The 23,999-nt window shown below is 36.8% G+C and overlaps 1 protein-coding gene across 1 annotated transcript in view; it reads right to left on the reverse strand.

The window, feature by feature from the left end:
• Positions 1 to 13,501, reverse strand: part of STXBP5L (syntaxin binding protein 5 like) — a 344,970-nt gene extending 331,469 nt beyond the window's left edge. Inside the window, exons 1-2 of the mRNA XM_040250785.1 lie at positions 13,416 to 13,501; positions 12,186 to 12,382 (exon numbers count right to left, since the gene is read on the reverse strand). Coding sequence (XP_040106719.1) covers positions 12,186 to 12,374 — 189 coding nt within the window. The 5' untranslated portion in view covers positions 12,375 to 12,382; positions 13,416 to 13,501. The remainder of the gene's footprint in view (positions 1 to 12,185; positions 12,383 to 13,415) is intronic.
• Positions 13,502 to 23,999: the final 10,498 nt, after the last annotated feature.

The following is a 23,999-nucleotide window of genomic DNA, read 5'->3' on the forward strand; positions in this document are numbered from 1 at the left end:
TTTGGTTAAGACAGAACTGGAAAAAAGCAAAAAAAGATCCAATAATAAACTACTAAGAGACTTTCAGATTATATAAGTAACCAGTAACAGTGTACAAATTATTTATAAATGGATTTCTCAATATCAAAGTATGTTCCTCATCAGTATTCTGATTCTCTTCTTACTGCCCTCTGATATCCTATAATGTAGTAGAAATCTACATTAACACACCTGACCAATCTACTTTCAGCTTCTTGCTATAATATTCTAAGTATACAGAGTGAGTCCTTGCAAATACTTTCTTTTTTTCACTTGTCTTTTAAATATTCACTTAAGTGGATGCTTGTAACTGGATCCCATCCCTCCAGTAACTAATTTCATAGATAAAAATTAAAACCATTGAGTGCAACCTAAAGAATCTACTCCACTCTTATTACTTTGATATATCCTATGTCTTTTATACTTTCCTCTTTTCTAATATTCTCAGGGAAATACACCCAACAGTAGCAACACAAGGTATGAACAGTTCAGGCTAATTTAAAATACTTCCCTGGTGGGCTTCCCTGGTGGCTCAGCTGGTAATGAACCCGCCTGCGATGCATGAGACCTGGGTTCAATTCCTGGGTTAGGAAGATCTCCTGGAGAAGGGAATGGTTACCAACTCCAGCATTCTGGCCTGGAGAAGAATTCCATGGACTGTATAGTCCATGGGGTCACAAAGAGTTGGACACGACTGATTTAAACTATTATTTTTCCAACTCCTTAAAAGATGTGACCATCTCTAGAAAATAACTTTTAAAGTCTACTTTTCATCTTGCGGTACACTGCACAGCCCACTCACTTCCTCACATATAGTCATCCAGTTCAGAAATGAATCAAAGAGCCTATATTCAACAACACACACGAAAGCACAGGCTAGCAGATCTCAAAACAAAATGTAACATGACACAAACTGAACTAAAGATGAGTTCAGGTCAGATGAAAATGAAATGTGAATCTTGTTTGGATCCCAAGACATGTACATATTGCTGTATTTAAAATGGATGACCAACAGGGACCTACTCTTTAGCACAGGGGACTCTACTTAATGTTATGTGGCAGCCTGGATGGGAGAGTTTGGGAGAGAACGGATACATGTATGTGTATGAGTGAGTCACTGTGCTGTCCACCTGAAACTATCACAACACTGTTAATCAGCTATACTCCAAAGCAAAGTAAAAATTAAAAAAAAAAATGATACTATGGGACAATCTAGGGCTTTCCCAATAGCTCAGTTGGTAAAGAATCCGCGTGCAATGCAGGAGACCCTGGTTTGATTCTTGGATCAGGACAATCCTCTGGAGAAGGGATAGGCTACCCACTCCAGTATTCTTGGGCTTCCCTTGTGGCTCAGCTGGCAAGGAAACCACCTGCAATGCGGGAGATCTGGTTTTGATCCCTGGGTTGGGAAGAAGGGAACAGCTACCCACTCTGGCCTGGAGAATTCCATGGACTGTATAGTCCATGGGGTAGCAATGAGTCAGACACAACTGGTACTATGATACTATGGAACAACCTAGGAAATTTAAACATTAACTGCATATTAGATTATAAAAAGAAATTTTGTTCATGTTTTTAGATGTGACAATGGTTGGGGTGTCTATTTTTTTAAGGTGGGAGTCTTTATCTGATATCTGAAGTTTTTTAGATATTCAATAAAAAGGTGTAACATGTGGGGTCTGTGAAATGGTAAGTGAAGATTTACAAAAATTGTTGAAGCCAAAAGTTTATTATAATACTGTCTGTTCTTGTTATTATGTTTTTCATAAAATAACAAAAACAAAAGGTAGGTGAAAGTAAAGAGCATCTTTGTAATAGGCAGAATAATGGTTCCTGAAAGAACTTATGAATATATTAGGTTATATGGCAAAGAGGAGTAAAGGGTTGCAGATGATATGAAGGCTGCTAATCAATGGACCTCAAGATTGGGAAATTAACCTGGATTATCCTATGGGACCAATGTAATCACAAGTGTCTTAAAACATAGAAGAGGAAAGCAGAAAAGTTAAGAGTCAAAGGATGCAATGTGAGAAAGATTCAATTTTGAAGATAGAAGGCTTTGAAGATAGAAGGGGGCCATCAGTCAAGGAATTGTGAATAGCCTATAAAAGCTGGAAAAGAAAACACTCTCCTAGGCCCTCCAGAAAGAAATGCAGTCCTGCCAATGACTGGATGTTAGGCCAGTGACACCTATTTCTAACTTCTAACCTCCTGAATTATAAGATAATAAATTTGTGCTGTTCTAAGCCATTAGTTTTTGGTAATTTGTTGAAGCCAAAATAAGAAACTAATACAATCTTCTAGCAGACCCACAGATTTTTATATGGAGATAAAGCATAAAGTTTACTGAGAATTCAAATGAAATATGTATTTGCCTCAAGTAAAGAAAAATTTCCAACTCAGACCCCTTACTATCTTTTTCTGGTTTAAATAATTTTTTATTGCTCAGTATATTTCTTTCTCTTGTGTCTTATTTTGTTTATTTTTTAGAAACTATAAATTCGAGTTTAGGGAAGCTTGCCTTTGTCTTGAAAAACAAAACAACAAAGCTTTTATATCATTTGCTAACCGGGTTTTAAGAGTGAGATGGGAATTATCTTGTAAGAGTAATATCTATACCATGAATGATGGAGGTCTAAGTCTAGTGATAAAAGGAGACAACAGCATTGTTGACAAAATAATAATCTGCTGGTGACATTTGTGGAAAATAAGCCCTTGCAAATTTCTAAACTCTGTTAGAAAGATACCCTTATTATCTTTTTTATTTTTTTACTTTACAATACTGTATTGGTTTTGCCATACATTGACATGAATCCACCACAGGTGTACATGAGTTCCCAACCCTGAACCCCCCTCCCATCACCCTCCCCATATCATCTCTCTGGGTCATCCCAGTGCACCAGCCCCAAGCATCCTGTATCCCGTATCGAACCTAGACTAGCGATTCATTTCTTACATGATAGTATACATGTTTCAATGCCATTCTCCCAAATCATCCCACCCTCTCCCTCTCCCACAGAGTCCTTAGAAAGATACCCTTATTATCTTAAAGGGCAGGTTCTTTTACCTATGCTACTTTCCCCTTTCTGGTAGCCTCAATTTCTTCCGTGGGTCAACTGCATTACCCATCCCCCACAATATACCAAAATGCTACCAAAATCGACCATCTCTACTACTTTCCCAACACTTTTCTCTTATTTAAAACCAATTTACACACTTAATCTTAAAATTACTGATTCTATCAATTCTATTTTCTATTATCACGTGATCTTAATTCTATCCATCATCTTACTATAAATATCTTTGCCCTAATCAACTTTCTCCTGGTCTAATTCAGCTGTCTCTTGGTACTTCTGACTTGTTTGTTGTTTTTCATTTCTTCTGTTTCCACCATCCTTCATCTCTCTGCAATGCTAAGACATCCTTGAAGTTCTCTTTCTTAATATTCTTTCTAAAGAAAGTTTTCAGATTATCTGTCTCTACTTTTGAGTTTTCCTCATATCATTGTGCTAAGTTCTCTCACCTCTTTTGCTAGCCTTACATTTCCATCTACTTAAATGTTTACAATCAGTAAATATTTCCCCCAGACACAATCTAACTTCTCAATTTACTGTACTACTTACTTTCAACCTTTTTTAGTTTGAAGACTTAAAGACAGGTCTTTAGTCAATTTACAGTGAACAAATCAGACTGAACATTAAGCCATCCAATCAATTTTCTTGATCGCCTAATTTATTGTCTTCATTTAAGTAAAGTACCAGATTTCTAATGTGACTGAAATGTACAGGTGATTAATAGAGCAGGAAAACTGAAAAAACATAACAATTTTCTCTGGCTACTCTTTAAATCTACATTTAAAACCCCATTATTTGTTGCTTTTATGCTACTTCCAATTCAAGAGATATACTTACTGTACATACATAATCCAGTTATAAGATGCTACTAAAATTAATACATTAAATACTACATATTTTAATTAAAATTCATTATATTGATTATGTATCATCATTACATAATATATTCAAATTCATTCTCTATACCATTAATAACAATTGGTATATCTGGGCCTTCAATAGAACTAAAATCATACTCTTCTTCCTAATATTTTACGTAAGTCCAGAAAGTATCACGAGTGATTTCTCTGATACATCAACCAAAACACTATTTCACTCATTATAGTCAGCTGGTTGAGAATGATTTATGTCCTAACCATTTTTAACTCTGTATAATAAATATCTTTGGAATAATTAAACTTGTCAAAATACCTTCTTGTTGTATTCCTTCAGTGACTATGAATGCTCCATTTAATCAAGCCTCTGTACAGGTAGGCTTATTATGCACTTTTTAGAGGTTTTATATTCTGTTCTTTACAACTACCTTCTATAAATTCTTTAAATACAATTTTCTTTATTTCTAAAACTTAATCACTTTTCAGGATTGGGAACTCATGTACACCTGTGGCAGACTCATGTCAATGTATGGCAAAACCAATACAGTATTGTAAAACAAAATAAAGTAAAAATTAAAATTAAAAAAAATATATGCTTAAAACATATTTTTAAATAAAAACACTTGTGTTTAACACACATTAAAAGATTAGCCCTTTAAATATTAAAAATAATCAAGAAAAGTTACCTTTTTAAAATTAAAAAAGGACCCTTGCTATATATAAGATCTTTTATAAAAGATACTTATTTTGACAATTAAGTAGGAAAAACCTCAATTTAAAAAGCGTTTAAAACAGGGCTTCTACTTGAAACTTTTAACAGATGTAGTCAAAGTTATTGCTATTAAACTACTATGTATATGGTTCATAGAACTATATTGTAGGAAACCAATATAATCGTTCTATCATTACAAGTAAACTATGAAACTATGATTTTTCACAGGCACATCTTCAAGTGAAGGCAGAAGTTCAGTTCAGTTCAGTTCTATAGAAATGCACTAACCTTCAAGAAATAGGAATTTGGTTTAATCACTACTGATAATCCTAAGTCAGAAACTATATAAGATTTTAAATTAGTTCTATATTGAGATATACACAAAGCATTACACCTCTGTTTTTAAGTACATAAGAACTGCCATACTAAATGAGACCAACAGCCCAATTTGCTGACAATATACTAGCACCAAAAGACGTTTTGTGAGAAAACATAATTGTTCTCTATGGTAACCTAAAAAATTTGTAATCATATTTCCTACAAATCTATAATCCCTTACTTGAGCTTGCCCCTGCACTCTTATGCTCCCAGGATAGGCAAAGTAGAGAGTTTCAGTTCAGTTCAGTCACTCAGTCATGTCCGACTCTTTGCGACCCCATGAATCGCAGCACGCCAGGCCTCCCTGTCCATCACCAACTCCCAGAGTTCACTCAGACTCACGTCCATCGAGTCAGTGATGCCATCCAGCCATCTCATCTTCTGTTGTCCCCTTCTCCTCCTGCCCCCAATCCCTCCCAGCATCAAAGACTTTTCCAATGAGTCAACTCTTCGCATGAGGTGGCCAAAGTACTGGAGTTTCAGCTTTAGCATCATTCCTTCCAAAGAAATCCCAGGGCTGATCTCCTTCAGAATGGACTGGTTGGATCTCCTTGCAGTCCAAGGGACTCTCAAGAGTCTTCTCCAACACCACAGTTCAAAAGCATCAATTCTTCGGTGCTCAGCCTTCTTCACAGTCCAACTTTCACATCCATACATGACTACTGGAAAAACCATAGCCTTGACTAGACGGACCTTAGTTGGCAAAGTAGAGAGTTTAGACCACTGAAATAGCTTGGCTTTGGTTTTCCAGTTCTTAAAATTAATTTATTTTAATTATATTTGGCTCTTAAATTTGTTAACATCTCAATCCCAACAAGAGTGCTTAATTTATCTGGTTTGCCTCCATTACTATTCTTAAAGTTGCCTATTTGCTACTTTCCATTGTGGTGACAGGAGCTTGAAGTCTTTGTCAGATGCTTTATCCATAATAAATGATCTTGCAGTGTCAACTGTACTACCTTTTATTCTACCCATTTATAAGTATAGAATGAGACAAGTCCACACATCTCAGACAATCTTGTATAGTTCCTTGAATGAATGAAAACTGCAGAAACAGGGAACAATAATCATGGACTGTGCCAACTTCAGTTACAGACCCTCCAAAGTAAATATATTAAATTAGAAGAATATGGAGACAATGAAAAACCTCGAAAAAAGATAGCTAGGCAATTAATCTCCTTTCAGCTTTTCAAGGTCCTGGAAAACCCAACTCTCCACAGTCCATGACTATGTTTCTGACCTTACACTTGTTTCTCTGGGAAGATCTGATATCACATCTGGTATGACGATCATGATTACAATCCATTCCCATGTAAGAAGTTACACTAGTTATCTGTATGTTGGCTCTCACACCATGGCCATTTATAAAATCAACTTATAAATGTTGATGAAGAGTGAGTTGGCTAATTTAAGAATTTATTCAAACTTTAGGGATTATGCCATCTGTTTCTAGTGATATATTTATTTTTGTCTATTTTGTTAATTAGGTCTAGAACACCCCATGTGTTTGTCACTGTCAATCTAATACTTCTAAATTGTTCCCCTAAAAAGATCGTTTGGAAACAAAAATAAAAACTTAAATAAATTTAACTGAATCTTTCTACAATCTTCTTTTCCATATCTTTCTAAAAAATATGTACCATGTTCCTAAAGCGGTGTCACTCTTTTGCTCAATGGCTTCCTTGTGTTTATGTAATATAAGATGTATTTAGTAAAAGTAGTTTCCAAAAAAATTGTTCAAAATATCTAGTTTTCTCTTAATACATCACTCTATGAGATTCCTAGTTTTCATTCATTCATTCAACAATTATTTGATTGCCTTCTATGTGGCAGGCTCTGTTCTATGAATTAGTGAGACAGTTGTGAACAAAATAAAGCCCTGTCCTCATGGAGTTATATTATAATAGGCGAAGCAAAAATCAAGCAAGTAAACATAATTCAATAACAGTTAGTTGTAAGTGTTATCAAGAAAACATAATCAGGATAAGGGTAGAGAGCAAAGGTGATGAGCAGTGGTCAGTGAAGATCTCCCTGAGAAGTTAACAACTGAACCAAGAACTGAATGATATAAAGGCAACAAGTAACGTAATTATTTGGGGGTGGGGGGGAAAGTGTTCATGTAAAGGAAACGGCAAATGCAAAAAGCCCTGAGACAGGAACATTTTTGAGAAACAGTAAGAAAGCAAGTATAGCTAGTGCAGAGTAAGTAACAGAAAACAGTTGAAAATGATGTCTATCTGGGGTCAGATCATTTAGAGCTTTATAAGACATAACAGGAGAAGGCAATGGCACCCCACTCCAGTACTCTTCCCTGGAAAATCCCATGGACGGAGGAGCCTGGTGGGCTGCAGTCCCTGGGGTCGCTGCGAGTTGGACATGACTGAGCGGCTTCGCTTTCACTTTTCACTTTCATTCATTGGAGAAGGAAATGGCAACCCACTCCAGTATTGCCTGGAGAATCCCAGGGACAGGGAAACCTGGTGCACTGCCGTCTATGGGGTCGCACAGAGTTGGACACAACTGAAGCGAGTTAGCAGCAGCAGCAGCAGCAAGACATAACAGAACTTCTGATTTTATTTTTAAGAGAAATGAAAAACCATTGAAAAATTCTGAGCAAGAATGGCATGATATGATTTAAATTTTTAAAGGATTCTTCTACCTATTATGAGACTGTGGTGAGGCCCCAGTGAAAGCAGGGGAATCTCTTTTAAGAAACTCTTAAAAGAAACTCTTTTAAGGCAATAAAATAGTAGTCCAAGCAAGAGAAGAGACATGCTCAGATTTGGGAAGTACTTTTAAGGGAGAGGCAACAGAATAATCTCTACCTTCTCAAAGTCTCTATGTTTCCTGAGGAATTAATTATGTTGCCTATTCTAATAAGTGAGAAAAATAAAGCAGAAAAAGTACTGGGTTTGAGGATGAAAAATCAGAGCATTAAACTTAGCTATGTCTCTTACCAACTTTGGAGAGGTAAATTCTCTGGTCTCAGATATCTTCTCAGTAAAAGAAAAATATAATACTTCCATTGATGTCTTTACAGGACTGTTATGAAGGTTAAATGGGGTATCTTACAGATGAAGCTTTCTAATTTTAATTTAACCAACTTGCTAGATTAACAAACACTTTCCATTCTCTTTGTAAAACACAGGTTGATATTAATGGTTCATTAAATGTTCAAAACTACTAAACTCTGTAGCTAGAATACTCACACTCTCCTGCTCCCAGACTAACTAGGTATGGGCCATGTAACTGTAGGGATGAACATAAAATGAATCTAGAAAAAATACATACACATATTTGTTCATCTATACTTTGTATATACTTCCGTATATATATATATATATATATATATATATATCACCTAGATCATACACACAAGTATAAACTGCTTACTGAAATACGTATATGTCTCTCTGTGTGTGTATATATATCATCTGACACTTAAATTTCCTCTGAAAGCATAAATATCCTTATTCTATTTTAAACAAACAAAAACTGAAAATTGCACATAATGAATTTGGGATGATTTATGAATAAGAAGTCCACACAGAATTTCAATCAGAGAATCAGTATGCAACAGAAAAATCTTGATTGGTTATCAGGTGCTTTGTAAATTGATGCATATTTAAATGTTTTCAGTTTAAATGTTTAAGATATATATCATTATCAATGACTTTATGCTTCAATCTCCCTTCAATTAATCAACGAACCATGGATATGCTACTTCATTCATAAAGTACATCAAGTGCCTACTATACTGATTCTCAATATTGACTGTGCATCAGAATCTCCTGTGGGTACTTTTTAAAAGATATAAGTGCCAAGGCCCCATCCCTAGAAACTGATTTTCTAGGACTAGGGTAGAGCTAGAAATCTTTCTTTTAGGCAGAGTTGAGAACCACTGCCCTAAAAGGTAGTGAGCACCCTAACAATGAGAAGAAAATAAAATATAATTGTTTCCCAAAGAGTTCATAGTATAATAGTGTCAAAAGTCTTTTTAAAACACAATAAGTTGCTAAATTCACATCATGGCAGATGCTACAGGAAAAGAGAGACATGAGGAGAAACCCTAACTCTGTCTGGGGTAGGTAGATGAGGAAGGCAGTGGTCAGAGTTGGTTTCATATAAATGGTGTTTGAACAATGAAGTAATGAAAGGTAACTGAAATTCTCCAATTATATTAAAGCTGGAAGAGATATTCTAATCAGAAGCAGTGAGCTAAGAAAAGGCATTGAGATATGAGAAAATAATGGTGCTTTCTGAGAATGCAGTATATCTAGGGCATCAAGGAAACAAGGATGGAAACGTAAACACATTCCCCTTCCAAAAGGAACTATATCAAGTTAAATAGTTTGAAGTTTAGTGTACAGAGCAGTAGTTTCAAACTGTTTTCATGGAATTCAAGTTCAGAAAAGGCAGTTCAATATTTCAAAAAGGCCATACAAATATCTGAACAACACCAGGTATTCAAATGCATACACACTGAACTTAAAACAGATTGCAGTAAACCAATGCATTAACCTGCTTTTTGCTGACCTTGAACCAAAATTTCTTCCGCCATTTGTTTCTGAACCTCTTAGAGATGTGTCACTGATTATAAAGCCTGTATTTTTATAAGGCTAGCAAATGTCCTACTACCTGCCTATGCATAATATCATACAACAAAACCAAATATAAAAAACAAAGACTTCTGTTTGTAGATCACCAACTGCTCCAGGGAAACCAACATAGAATTTTTAGCAGGATAATGACATAAATAACATTATAATTCAGAAATAACCATTATAACAAAATGAATTGGAATAGGGTAAAACATGAGGTGAGAAGATCAGTTAGGAAGTGACTTCAAGAGACCAAGCAAGAAAATATGATAGAATAAACAAGTATTGAAGATGATGTAAAGGGAATAATGGAAATACTAAAAAAATAGAATATGATTTGAAGACCAATCAAATAATGGAAAAAAAGATGGTTTTCAAAAGAGCAGATTCATACTTTAATTTTAGCCATACTGAAAAGACAGAAGTACTTAGAAGGTACCAACTGTGTAGTACTCAGAAATGAATATCTTTTATACATTTAATCAGTGAGTTCAAATTAATTCCCCATTTTAGCAACAGTCTTAATTTTGGGATATCTTTAATCCATCTTTATATATTTTGTTACAGTCCAGAAAACCTAAAATCATGGAACCACTTTTTAAAATTAACTATATTCCTATCTAAGAATGTCACAGCACTTTCCCCACTTGGTGAAATTTCAATACTATTAATGTTCAGCACACATAGCTATCTATCCTTATAATTTCTTTGAATATTATTACTTAATATTTTATAGCCCACTGGTTATAGTCATTCTATCAAGAACAAGGTGATTTTAAAACTTTAACAATAATATAAATGTGTGTTTCATTGCCTCTTCCAACTTATACATTGCCTTCACCTAATCATCTTGTTTGATCTTCCCAATCCTTTCAGGTAAGAAGAGCAGAAATACTTACAAAAGCCCTATTACCATACTACAGATGAGAAATTCAAGTCACAAGGAGATAAATGTCTTACCAAAAATTATATGGCTGACAAGTGACAGAGCTTTAAATAAAATACAAATTTTCTGATTCCTAGGTCGGTGTTCTTCCCACCATGCCATATGTTTTTTTTAAATAATACATATTTAACTTTTGCCACTTTGCATGACTATCTCTTGCCTACATAAATAAGTAGGTGATTATCTGTCCTATTTTCCTCTCTTGCTTTCCCCTAAAACCTTATCTACCAGCTCTATAACCTCAAGAGTCCAGTGCCATTCTGTTTCAGAAGTTTATCTTTTCTATATCAATTTTAACTCTACTAAAACTCTCCTGCATTACTATCACATTCATGAACTGAGACACTTAGGCAATTGTTTTCAGAATCTTGGAACAGTAATAGTAATACATCAAAGATTAGAGAATCTGGGCATAATTCCCCAGCCTAGCAGTTTAAATCTGGCCTTTAGGGCCCTTTCACATATTTGTCTCATTAAGCTCCTCCCTTATTTGACAAAATATCTATTATTTTAAAGTAAGGATAAAATTGTACACAACTTTGTATAAAACTGTACTGTATACAAATTTCACAGAGCAGGTTAGGACTAAATCTGTGTTTAACCTAATTCTAAATAAATTCACTTTTAGTGACCCTACTGGCAACACAGACTAAGACAATAATTGAAACTTACCCCATTACACATGATTTGTTTACTACACATAATTTGTTTACTACAAAAACAATTTTAATAATTTCAAAAAAATTTGTGTTGAATTACTCAAAAAAGTAATACTTAACTTCTATGATTTCAAAAATTTACTATTTCTTCTCATGCATACAAATGACTTGGTAACTTTTTTATTGAACATAAAAAGTCAAAAGCACACTTCTAAGCTACCTCCTAAAAACTAAAAAACAATAAAAATTATAAATCCCCTTATGTCAGAAAATAAAACAATTACTTCTATATATGAACACAATGCTTGTTTTGTAAATTCTCCACCCTCCCCATCAGAAACTCTTTTGCTTATTAGCTCAATATTAAAGTATAATTACTTAAAACGTTTCCTCACTAAACAATAACACAATCTATTTTTGAGTTCCTATAAGTATTAAGCCCATAGCATTTGTTTATTAAGAATTTAAGAATCTAGGTATGTTTTTATTCAGAATTTTAAACACTGCCTTCAGATCTTTTAATGGATGTATTCATCTAGCTCTTATCTTTTCAATTCTAGCAATATCTTAATAGCTTTAATCCTTTTATACTGAACAGTAAAATTAGTTTCTCTGAGTGACAACACTGAATTAACTATTTATACATAAATATTAAATTTAAAAGTATTCCAAGACTGAATCGTAATATTATCTTGCATATTCTACTGGTAATATTTGCTTATTAATACTTCCTTAAACTATAATTGCTTTTCAAGTTGATGCCTGGAATATCTTAATACAAACTGACTTACCCACAAGATTCTCTGCACCAGACTCTCTGATACCAGCATCTGAACAATTTCCAGCCCTTAGAGGGTGTGTTTTAATTCTTTCCTCACAGCAGTAAAATAAAGAATAAGCTTTAAGCCAATTCAAAACTTACCTTACAAATCTGGAAATAGTCTGAAGTCAAGGTTTCCTGAATCTCCTCTCTGAGAATCGCTGCAGTCCCTGCCGGATGTGTGGAACCACTTCCAGCCCCGCCACCACTGTTACTGCCGCTGCTGCTGCCACTGCCAGGGGATGAGGCCGTTAAGCCATCCAAAACTTTTCGGAAATTAAACTTCTTCATTTTAAAAACTGTGGAGAAATTCAAAGGAAAGGGGGACTTAATACATGGAATTATACATGGGGAAAAGTGTTTAGCTTTTTTTCATCAGTCATGGCACTTGCCAGTCCTCATTTTTACATGAGTTTTTTAAAAAGGAGAGGGGGAATCAATCAAATTTTAATTATATAAAGCATATCCTTCAAAAATATAAAACACAAACTCCAAGAGCACCAGTATTTCCTCCTCACACAGCAAATTTTCAAGGGCTTTATCCCCAGCTGTAGCTACGCTTTATCAGCACCGAGGTAAAAATAAAAGGCAGTGTCATCATCGTCATTAGCATTATATCATCATTATTATACAATCAAACCAGAGTCCCACAAACCAAGAATCTCTTTCTTAAAGGCGGGCTTTCCTCCTGAAGGTTGAGCTCAGAGTATTTTTATTTTCAAAAAAAAATGGTGGTGGAAGGGAGCTAGTATTTATTCTGCCACCACCTTCGGGGGTCTCCCCCAGCATCTTCAACGCTCGCTTTTTCTCAATAGGAAAAGAGACGTGGGGGGGGGGGCTTTTTCTATCTCTCACTCAGAACAGCCGTACCCCCAAACACCTGCAGGTGATCCACAGCAACAGCCGACGGGAGCGAGCTGCTGCGCCGACTACCTCCGCTTCTCCCTCCGCCTCCCCCCTCCCCTCTTCCCCCTCCACCCCTCCTCGCCCCGCTCTGCCTGCAGCGGGAGCCGCGCCAACCCGCGCGTCCGCTCTCCAGCAGCACGGCAGCGGCTCTTGGGGGTCGTAAGGCAGAGGCGACGACGGTTGCGTCCAAGTCTTGCCTTAGCCGACGGGGCGAGAAAAGCTGCCGCTCCCGCTGTCCCTCCCCAGGCCGAGCGCCTAGGCGCGGGGCTCTAGCCCGCGGGCGCGCGAACACACAAACACCCTCACGCAGACCTACGCGCCCGGGCGCTCACGCGCACAGACACACACACAGGTGCGAGGGAGCCGCGGCTGGACGGCGGCGTCGGCGTCCCAAGGGGATGACTATCTGACTCCCGACTTAGGCACCTTCCTCAGTCGCCGCTAGCCGACTGACAGCCCGGAAAGCTGGGATTCGGAGGGAAGCCGGCTTGCAGGCGTCCGACCGGCCCGGCTCCGGCCGCTTCTCCAGTCCCTCTGGTAGCGGCTCCTGGCGCTCTCCGAGGTCCTAACGGGGCAGGCAGGCAGGCAGGCTCCACCGCAAGCTCCGCCCTCCCGCCGTGGGAGGCAAGCCCCGCCCCCGAGCCCCCGCCCTCTCTCTTGCCCGGCTCCTCCTTCCCGGGCCGCAAGGGGCCCGAGAAAAGGGCGGAGAGCTCCGCTACGTCAATGAGCGGAAGCAGCCTCGGCTCCAATCCTGGGCTCCAAAGGGCCAAGTTCCGCGGTCCAGAGGCGAGGAAGAAATTTGTGGATAGGTCGAAGGAAGAGCCAATGAAAGGGGGAGGGGAAAATTTAGAAAGGCCGGTGAAGTATTTGATTGACAGCGGTATTGGCCAGTATGCAAGGGGGCCGTGCTTTGGGGGCTGTAATTGGCGCTACCTGTTGAAGGACGCAGGTATGAATCAATAGAATGCCAGGAAGCGTGCGAACTTGAGCGCCTTCAGGGCTGCAGGAGGGCTTATCCTACGTCTGACTCTGGACAATACTGCGAACTGGGCAACTACTTTGCAGTTTATCACTTCTGAGCCTCTTTCTGCTCTCCGGGTTCATCTGCTTGTCGCCCCTCACTGCTATGCAACTTGTATACTTGCTTAACAGGTCACATCTGCCAAATGGAATTTCATTGCTATAGTTACAGAATTTATACTAATAAATAAATATTAGGAAAGATCCTAAGGAAAGAATCGTTCACGTTGTTCCAATATATACACTGGCTTTTCCTCCCATTTTCATATATACGAAAAAAAAATTAAGAAACATTTTTCTCAATTAGTAAACCATGTCCAGAATACATTTTAAGCTTTTTCTATGAGTCACAGTAATCATTTTGAAAGATGCACTATTCAGTGCAGGGTTTTGTTTTTGTTTTTGTTTTTTAAACCAGCATCAGAATAGTTCTGAGCCCTAACCTGCTACTGAATTGGGGGAATTTGGGACCTCGATTTCTTCATCTCTGAAAATGAGGGCAGCGCAGAGGATCGTAGCCAGTTGTAGTCTATAATCTGGGCAATGCAACAGAAAGTGAAAGTCTCTACAGTCCATGGAATTCTCCAGGTCAGAATACTAAAGTGGGTAGCCTTTCCCTTCTCCAGGGGATCTTAACCCACGTATCAAAGGCAAGGGAAGCCCAATGCAACAGAGTTCGTTAGATATCATCTCATATATTCTTACATTTTAGAGATCTTCTAGGATAACCTCTTCTTTTCTTTTCCCTTTTATTATTTTCTTTTCTTTTCTCCTTTAGAGGAAGGGGATGGAAGGAATGAGGGATGAAAAGGTAGACCTGAAAGAGAAATGAGTTGTCTGATGTCACATAGAAAGGAAACGGCAGAGATGGAATAGAGCCCAGTTTTTGGAATCCTCAGGTCAATGCTCATGTTCTTTTTTATTTTCTTCAGTACTATTTTACTCCTTTGGAGACCTCCCAAAGAACCCCCAATTCTGTCTGGTGGTCTGTTATTGCCACAGCTAGAAAGTAACACTATTGTAGTCAAACATGGTACTGTATATTTCTACCTTATTCAGCACCTGACATAATGTTTTACATATAAAAGGTGCTTAAAGGACTTTGAATAATAGGGTTATTAATAGTTACTAGTAAAAGATCTATGGGATGGTACCCAACTATATCCAGTACCATTTGGAGGGGTAAAAACAAGGGTAAAAACAAATGCCATGTCTGATGTAAACTAGTTTTTAGTAGGGTTCCAAATACTATAGTGCTTCCTAACAATATGTATCAGTCCTTACTCTTTTTTTCTTCTCTTCTTCTTGGTCCACTTCACTTCTAAGTATGGGTGCCTATTGAGACTAAAGAGTTTTTTCTTTCCTCTTTTTTATGTCTTCCTTTCTTTTAGAAAGGGGAGAAGGGAATTGCTTTAACTTTTTGAGAAGTAGGCAGTGTTGTCTAAAATAATGGATTTAGATGCCCTTCTTTCCTTCTTCAGAAAGTCTATTGGCAACTCCTTTAATTTTTAAATAAAGGAACCAAACCTATAGCAAGTGATCATTTGGTCTTTTGATGAGAATGAAGAAAGAAGATATTACCCTGAATCAGCAAAATGAAAGTTATTATTTGCAACCCCCTAAACTCCCCCCCTGCAAAAGGGAAGGAAATGGCAACCCACTCCAGTGTTCTTGCCTGGAGAATCCATGGACGGAGGAGCCTGGTAGGCTGCAGTCCATGGGATCCCTAAGAGTCAGACACGACTGAGCGACTTCACTTTCAGTTTTCACTTTCATGCATTGGAGAAGGAAATGGCAACCGACTTCAGTGTTCTTGCCTGGAGAATCCCAGGGATGGGGGAGCCTGGTGGGCTTCCGTCTATGGGGTCGCACAGAGTCGGACACGACTAAAGCAACTTAGCAGCAGAAGGAGCACCAGCATACTATCTTAGCAAACTAAGCAGTGGCTTTATTCTAAAAATTATAGGAGAACTGAGAATGAAAAAGCACACAAAACGGATTGACAAAGACTTTTCTTGAAGACCTAGAAGGAATTCATTGGCCTTCTTAAGTTAAAAAGAAGTGACAGAGTAGATATCTCTTCAGATGGGACAAGAAATAGGAATGCGAAGTGGAAGAAAAATCATCAGAATATACAAATGTTTTCAAACAATTAGAAGCCTAAAAAGTTATGATTAGAATGCTGACATTGTGGACTCTTTGAGGCTAATTTAATATTCTTCTTCCTCCGTGGAAGATAGATAACGTGTCATACTTAGTAAGTGTCATGGTACAGGCGTCGATTGGAAATTTCCAGACATGAGACAGAATGAGAGGGAAATAAAGTTTATTAGAGTGGGAGACGCTGTTAGAACAGCGGGCCAGCTCAAGGGAGAACTGACGTTGAATAGGGGCCCTTAGTCCACTTTTATAGCCAGGGTACAAGGAGTGAGATAGGGGTCTTGCGGGTCATTTGCTGGTTGGATGAAGCATGTATACTCGGTGGGGGGAAGAGTAAGGCAAATACCTTCTCCCTATGGGGTAGGAGGGAAGACAGGTTATACTGGTCAGGAGGACCTGAAATTCATTAATAGTTACAATGTTGGGGATGGGAAGGACGTCTGGTTTTTCCATTCCTTCATTCCAAGACCCTCCTGGGTTTTATCTGTTCTTTCGTCCTTGGGTTACCACAGTAAAGTGAAGTGAAGTGAAGTTGCTCAGTCATGTCCAACTCTTTGCGATCCCATAGACTGTAGTCTACCAGCTTCTCTGTCTGTAGGATTTTCCAGGCAAGAGTACTGGAGTGGGTTGCCATTTCCTTCTCCAGGGGATCTTCCCAACCCAGGGATCGAATCCAGGTCTCCTGCTTTGCATGCATTCGCTTTACCCTCTGAGCCACCAGGGAGGCCACCACAGTAAGTACACAGTAAATATTACTTTGAATAAATGACAGCAACTAAAACCTTCACATAATTGCAATCTCAGAATGAGAGACAGAGACTGGGGACAAAGGATATTATGATGCCAGCTTACAAACTGTGAGCAAAGATAGAAATAAGCAAGAGATAGAGTGCATTATGTATGTGAGGAAAGAGCATAAGATTTATAGCCTAAAAATCTTATTAGGTAAGAGAAACATAGTGAAATATCTATGGATGCAAATTCCATTCTTAATTAAAGAGATATGTTATTCTGTAAACCATCTGGTAAAAGGAATGAAACCAGACTATGAAATATACATTATAAATAATATAGAGAACTTTAGAATTGAATCTGATATTAAAATTGTAGAACTTTGTTCTTCCTATTGCAAATTAGAATTCCTCATGGAGAAAAGTTTCTGATAAGCTATGTCTTCCTAGAATGAAAAAGATAAAGAAAAATAGCCTAAGCTTGGTCCTTGGAGCAAAGTTATCAAATCATTTAAACAAATCTAATACATTAGAAGGATTTTTAGCATATATATTTAAAATATACAACTCACTTTATCAGTTTGTGTTCTTGACTTCAAGCGAACATTAAGGCAACAGATGCTACCCCGAAAGCAATCAAATAACTGTATTAATAGAAAGTATGTATGTGTGTGGCACTTCACACACAGAAGATTTACTAAACTGACTAGACTTGGAGAAACTAAGCCGAATTGACAGAACACATGTAAATGGCCCATCATACATGAAGATAATAAATTCTACCATTTACTTAGTGCCTGTATGCCAGATAATATACTATGAAATTTTTAAACATCTCTTTAAACTTTATCCTTAATTTAACTCTATGAGATAGGTATTATCCCCATTTTACAGGTGAAGAAATTTTAAGACTTAAAACAATTTGAGAAATTCACCTAAATTCACTAGTGTAGATAATTTTTTTGTAGATAACCCAGTCTTCAAATTCAAGGCTAACTTCTTAGATTATACTCTTAATCATTGCACTATTACTAATTAGAGAATTAAATAGGAACAGGTGGGGATCAATTCTCTGAAATAGCGAATATATTTACATTAGTTTAATAGGGCTGCCACAACAAAATAACAGACTGGGCAGCTTAAACAACAGAAACTAAGTATCTCACAGTTCTAGAGGCAAGAAGTCCAAGATCAAAGTATCAGCAGAGTTGCTTTCTTCTGGTTAGTTTCTCCAAGGTCTCTATCCTCCTCTTGTATATTACTTACTTCTTACTGTATCCTCACATTGCCTTTCCTCTGTGATGTGCACCCCTGGTGTCTGTGTGTCTAAACTGTCTTCTACAAGGACACAATCAGTCAGATTGGATTAAGGACCACCCTAATGACCTCATGATAACTTAACCTCCTAATGGCCCTAGCTCCAAATACAGTCACATTCTGAGATATTGGGTATTAGGGCTTCAACATAAGACTTTGCGGGTAGGAGGGTCCCAGTTCAGCCCATAATAATATGACAGTCCAATTCAAGGTTCTTTGAAGAAAGCATCTGCTACAACCTGGGCCTGTCTAAACAATGCCTTTAGTTAATTCTCACAACAGTCATGTATAGTAGCTGTTGATAATTCTATTTTATAAATGAGAAAATGGAAGCAAAGAATGGTTAAGTAGTATGTCCAATATCCATATATATAGTAGGTTGTGAAACAGAAATTTGGACTCCTATAAATCATATCTCAAAGCTCTTTCCTCATGCTGTTAGCTTTCTTTAGAAAAAGAAACCCCATAATATAGATATTTGATATCAGAAAATTATTATAGAATATAAATATTAGGATAAAACAGAATAGAAGGAAGGAAAAACATATACTAAGGGATTTGAATACTAGACCTAAAAAGACATTGGAGAGTTGAGGGGAATGAAAACTAGTAGCCGAGAGTATTTGGGATCACAAGCTAATAGGAGATCTTATCACAAGAAATCTCAGTATAATTTGAAATGTACTAAGTCCCAGGGGAGTATTTCCACCAAAAGAAATAGAAATATTTCCACCAATAGAAGAAAATCAGCTATTGGCTAACTATTAAGACATTGTTCAGAGAGGCTGAAGTCTCAGAAATATCATAACAGCTGGAAGAGGAATTTGGATAGAGAGTGGGTGTTGATGAAGACTTGCCATAAGGCCAGGTGGCAATTATTTACATTAGCAGGTGTGACTGTTTCCAATCCGCTTACTTTAGATACTGGCTTTTAAACTGAGCAAACTAACTTATCACTCTTTTCTGACTCCTCAGTCAAGGTATAGCACCATCCTTTAGTATCTGCCAGTCTAGGAGTTTGAATTTCATTAAGACAACACAGCTGAAAAACAGGTTCCACCTATAGCCTTTTTGGCAGGATTTTCAAAAGGATTAGAAATTATCTTTCCTTCCTAAATCTTTGTCTGACTTTTTTTCTGATATTATTATACATCCTTCAGGAGGGGTACTGATTGATAATTGAAAGCTTTCTGTCATATGGCAGGAAACAGCCGTAAGTATTAAAATCCCTTATTTGGCCTACTGCAAGCTCACAAAGGGAGAAACCACAGGGTTAATTAAATGTCATAGCTCTTGTGGGTTTCAGATAAACAGACAGGGGTCATTAGGATAGACCCAAAACAAAGTATGGCTCAGCACACAATCAATGACAGAATTACAAACAGAACTTGTGCCTTCTATGGTAAAATGCAAATATTTGCCATTAAACGTAATTAAAATCAACTCTCTGCGGATCTTTAAAAATAAATTTTCACATATCCATCCATCGCTTTGGGATGCGGTAAGAGAAAGAGATTTGGTCTTGACACAGGACTAAGTTTTCTTTTTTTTTTTTTCCCATCTCTTTTCTCTTTTCTTTGCTGCATGATGTGGCTTGTGAAATATTTGAACCCCTGCCCCTTGAAGTGGAAGACGAGTCCTAACCATTGGATCACCAGGGAATTCCCAGACAGGATAAAATTTTCTAACCAAGGCAGTAACAAATCCTTTCAGCCTCCAACCTGCAGTTTTTCCTTTATTTACATATAGGTTATTATATGGAATAAATGGGATTATGTATGTAAAAGTGATTGTAGAATGCAAACCACTATACAAATATGTTATTATTTTCCTTATTCTTTTGCTTTAGTGAAATAGTTTATAGAAATTTACTTTAAAGTTGAATTTATTTTCCGTTATTATTAATATAAAAGTCACCTACAGTTGTGGATTTACTGTTGCTAAAATTGAAGGAGAGGAAGAAGATTTGGACTAGATGATCTTTAAGGTTCTTTCTAATCCAGAATTCTGTCTTTATATGATTTATTTAGTCAAGGTTCACTACATTCTTTTCCTAAATACTAAAAATCCTCATTGAAAAGGCGATTAAAAGGATATCCATGTAGGTACTGGCCAACAGAGTTGAGCTGCAATCTACAGATGCAACATAGGAATCCTAAAAAGTATCTACACATTAAAGTACCTAGAGAGCACATTTTTAATTAATATTTATATTTATATACATGTGCATGTATATCTGATTATAAAAGCACTTTCACTTTTCACTTTCATGCATTGGAGAAGGAAATGGCAACCCACTCCAGTGTCCTTGCCTTGAGAATCCCAGGGACAGGGGAGCCTGGTGGGCTGCCGTCTATGGCGTCGCACAGAGTCGGACACAACTGAACCGACTTAGCAGCAGTAGTGGCAGCAGCAGCAGCAGTGCTTATTATAGAAACTTTAGAAAATCTAGACAGTTATTTCTAGTCCTTTTCAGGATATTTTTAAACAAATTGGAAATGTCCAATATGTACCATTTTGATTTTTGTTTTTTTTTAATTAAACATCTTGTTGTGAAACAGACATTTTCCATTCTGCATTTCATTAAATAACTATTTTGAATGGCAATATATATTTAGTCATATGAATATTTACACTGTAATTAATCACTTCTACATTCTCATGTATTTTATTTATAAATTTATACTACTATAAATAATAATGGCAAAGTTCGAGTTTTTTTTCATAAGTATGCTTTGTATATTAAAATTTTGCTTGATATTAATTCCTCTGACAGGAATGTCAAAATAATATACTAAGGTCTACATTTTATTTTTATAAAGTTGCACCAGTTTATTGCCTCATTGCAAGCTTAGGTCCCTGTGGAGAACTTGTATTACAATATGCCTTTTTGTAAAGTGATATCACATACTGGCTACATTAACTTTTATCTGTTTAGATGTTGAAAAAATTCAGAGAGAGTTTTAAAATGATAAGAATTGGTAAGCATAATCAACTAAACAGAGCAGAAAAACCCTGACAAAGTGAAACATATAATTTCAGTAATGCTTATAATTTCAGTTTGGAGGAAGAAAATATAAAAAGTTTTCATAGAACTGTAAGACTGGAAAAGACAGTAATTCACATGTTTGATTTTAAAATTTAAGAAATAATAACACAAATCTCCATTAAATTATATCAGCAAATTAAAATTATAACTTTGTACTATGTTATTGTTATTTGAGGGGGGAAATGAGAAAATAAGCACAGGGAGAGCTTAAAGGAAAAAAAATACAGACGGACCTACAGAATTATAATTTAACAGGAAAACTACCAATTTTTAAAGAATATTTAAGACTCAAAAATAGGTTGAATTTTTGCCACTGTAGATTAAATAGAGATGTGTACCCTTGGAATTTGTTATACAAATTGAACAGGAGAAAAAGATTCAGACCACAGAACATAGATGCTCTGACCCTAATGTAGATGATAAAAACTGTAATTTGTTGAGTCTTTCCTGAATTTGGACTATGGAGATAAGTGGAAACAGTTCTTTTATAACTGGCCTCTCTTGTTTCCTGAAGCATTTTTTTTCTTAAGCTTTTTATTTTGAATTGGGGTATATCCAATTAACAAACAATGTTGTGATAGTTTCAGATGAACAGCAAAGAGACTCAGTTATACATATATGTGTATCCATTCTCCCCCAAACTCCCCTCCCATCCAGGCTGCCACACTGAGCAGAGTTCCTTGTGCTAAACAGGTCTTTCTGGCTCACCTTGACTTATGATACTTGGACCTTGCTTATTGGATAATAACCCAGAAAATCCAAGAAGTTTGGTCTCTGTAATTAAAACACATTAAACCAACATAAACACACTTGAAAAACTATGCAAAACAAAGTAATATTTGCATTAAATAAAGGATTATGGCTGAAGACAATAGAGAGTAGGAATCATGGGGAGGAAGGAAATAAAATTTGTTTTTCTAACTGAGTACAGCTAGAAGAAGCCATAAATCACTTTGGATGTTACTCAAAAAATACTTGTAAAGTTCCTCTGCTTGGCAAAGGTTGAGAGAGTAGAAATGTTTTGTCAGCCCAAGCTAGCCAAGGAACTGATTGAAAAGGAAAGCTTATCCTGCAGGGCCAGAGAGGACCCACTTAAACGGTTTTCTCTTGTCTTAGAGTCTGCAGTTGGGCAGACAAGAAGTCTCTCGTCCTTCTCCTATTCTCATAACTCCCTTTGGGAACTTTTGTTTAGGGCAAAGCAAAGTCATGCTGGCACAGTTTCTATTTAAAACATTTTATGCTTTAGTTCTCACAAACCATAAAACCACTTCAAAAACCTTCCAGTTACTCAACAAATACCACTGTTTTTCATGATGCCATTTTCTAATTTGAATGGCAAAACCTGGGGAGGAGGAAGATACACAATAATATATTTTTAAGAGCAGGAACTCTGATTGCAGGCAGATCTGAGTCTGCTACTTATTCAGCAGATGACTTGGGACAAGTTATTTAACTATGTTTCAATTTTCTTATCTAGAAAAGGAAGATAAAAGTACCAGCCTCATAGGATGGTTGTAAAGCCTGAGTGACAGAATACACAGTTGGTACTCAGCACACTGCCTGGTACCACAGGAAACATTCTCTACACGTTAGTTTTTTTTTCAGCACCAGAAGTTTCGTGTGAATATTGGTAATCATAAAAGAACTATAAGAAAAAATTTAATTTTACTGCTAAAGGAGTAAGATCTTAACATGAAAACTACTAAAATGCTGTTTGTTGTGATTTGGACCTTGGGAAGCAGGCAGATGGGTATTTATAGGTTAATAATTAACTAATCCTTTGGAAAGGAAATCTTCGTAGAAACTATAAGCTTGACTGAGTTTGGCTGGGTATTGAAAACAGACATTTAACTTAGTCATTTTATCTTGTTAATGAACACTGTGTCCTATAGTCACACCTTAATGAGAACTTGCTAGTGAAATACAGCAAAGGAAAATGGATCTATAGATCAAAGGTGGTTGAATATCTTGAAAGGTTTTCAACAAGGAAACATTACTCCAAAAAGAAAAAAAAAAAACATTTATAAACTCATTCTCTCTTTGTCCAACCTCTGGATGGAGAAAAGTTGTTGCTGCTATTGTTAACTTGCTTATTTCCTGTTGTTTAGTGTTTTTTCATTAACAACTTTTGGAAACTGGAATAACCATTGGCAGTCATTGGCTATTATAAAATCTTTCCCCATAATCCACATGAAGTACTCAGAGACTTGCCAAGAAATGCTGGAAAAAAACTGGAAAGAATAAGCAATTATTAAGCAAACGGAATTCTTTAAACAAGAATGTGGGGAATAATGTGTCATCATTTCAACAGCAGATGATGAAAATGACAATGCAAATATTGAATTAACTAATATATATCTTGGCTGAATTTTTAAATGTCTCTTCATGTAATTATATACTTTTTAAATGAAAGTTATACATTATATGTATAATCAAGTGTGATTTAAAGTTTTACTCCACTGAAACTCCAATACTTTGGCCACCTCATGTGAAGAGTTGACTCATTGGAAAAGACTCTGATGCTGGGAGGGATTGGGGGCAGGAGGAGAAGGGGACGACAGAGGATGAGATGGCTGGATGGCATCACCAACTCGATGGACGTGAGTTTGAGTGAACTCCGGGAATTGGTAATGGACAGGGAGGCCTGGCATGCTGTGATTCATGGGGTCACAAAGAGTCGGACACGATGGAGCGACTGAATGAACTGAACACTTTTGATGTAAAGTTGTTTAC

This window comes from Oryx dammah, unplaced genomic scaffold (genome assembly GCF_014754425.2).
Source record: "Oryx dammah isolate SB20612 unplaced genomic scaffold, SCBI_Odam_1.1 HiC_scaffold_2, whole genome shotgun sequence".
NCBI classification, from domain to species: domain Eukaryota; kingdom Metazoa; phylum Chordata; class Mammalia; order Artiodactyla; family Bovidae; genus Oryx; species Oryx dammah.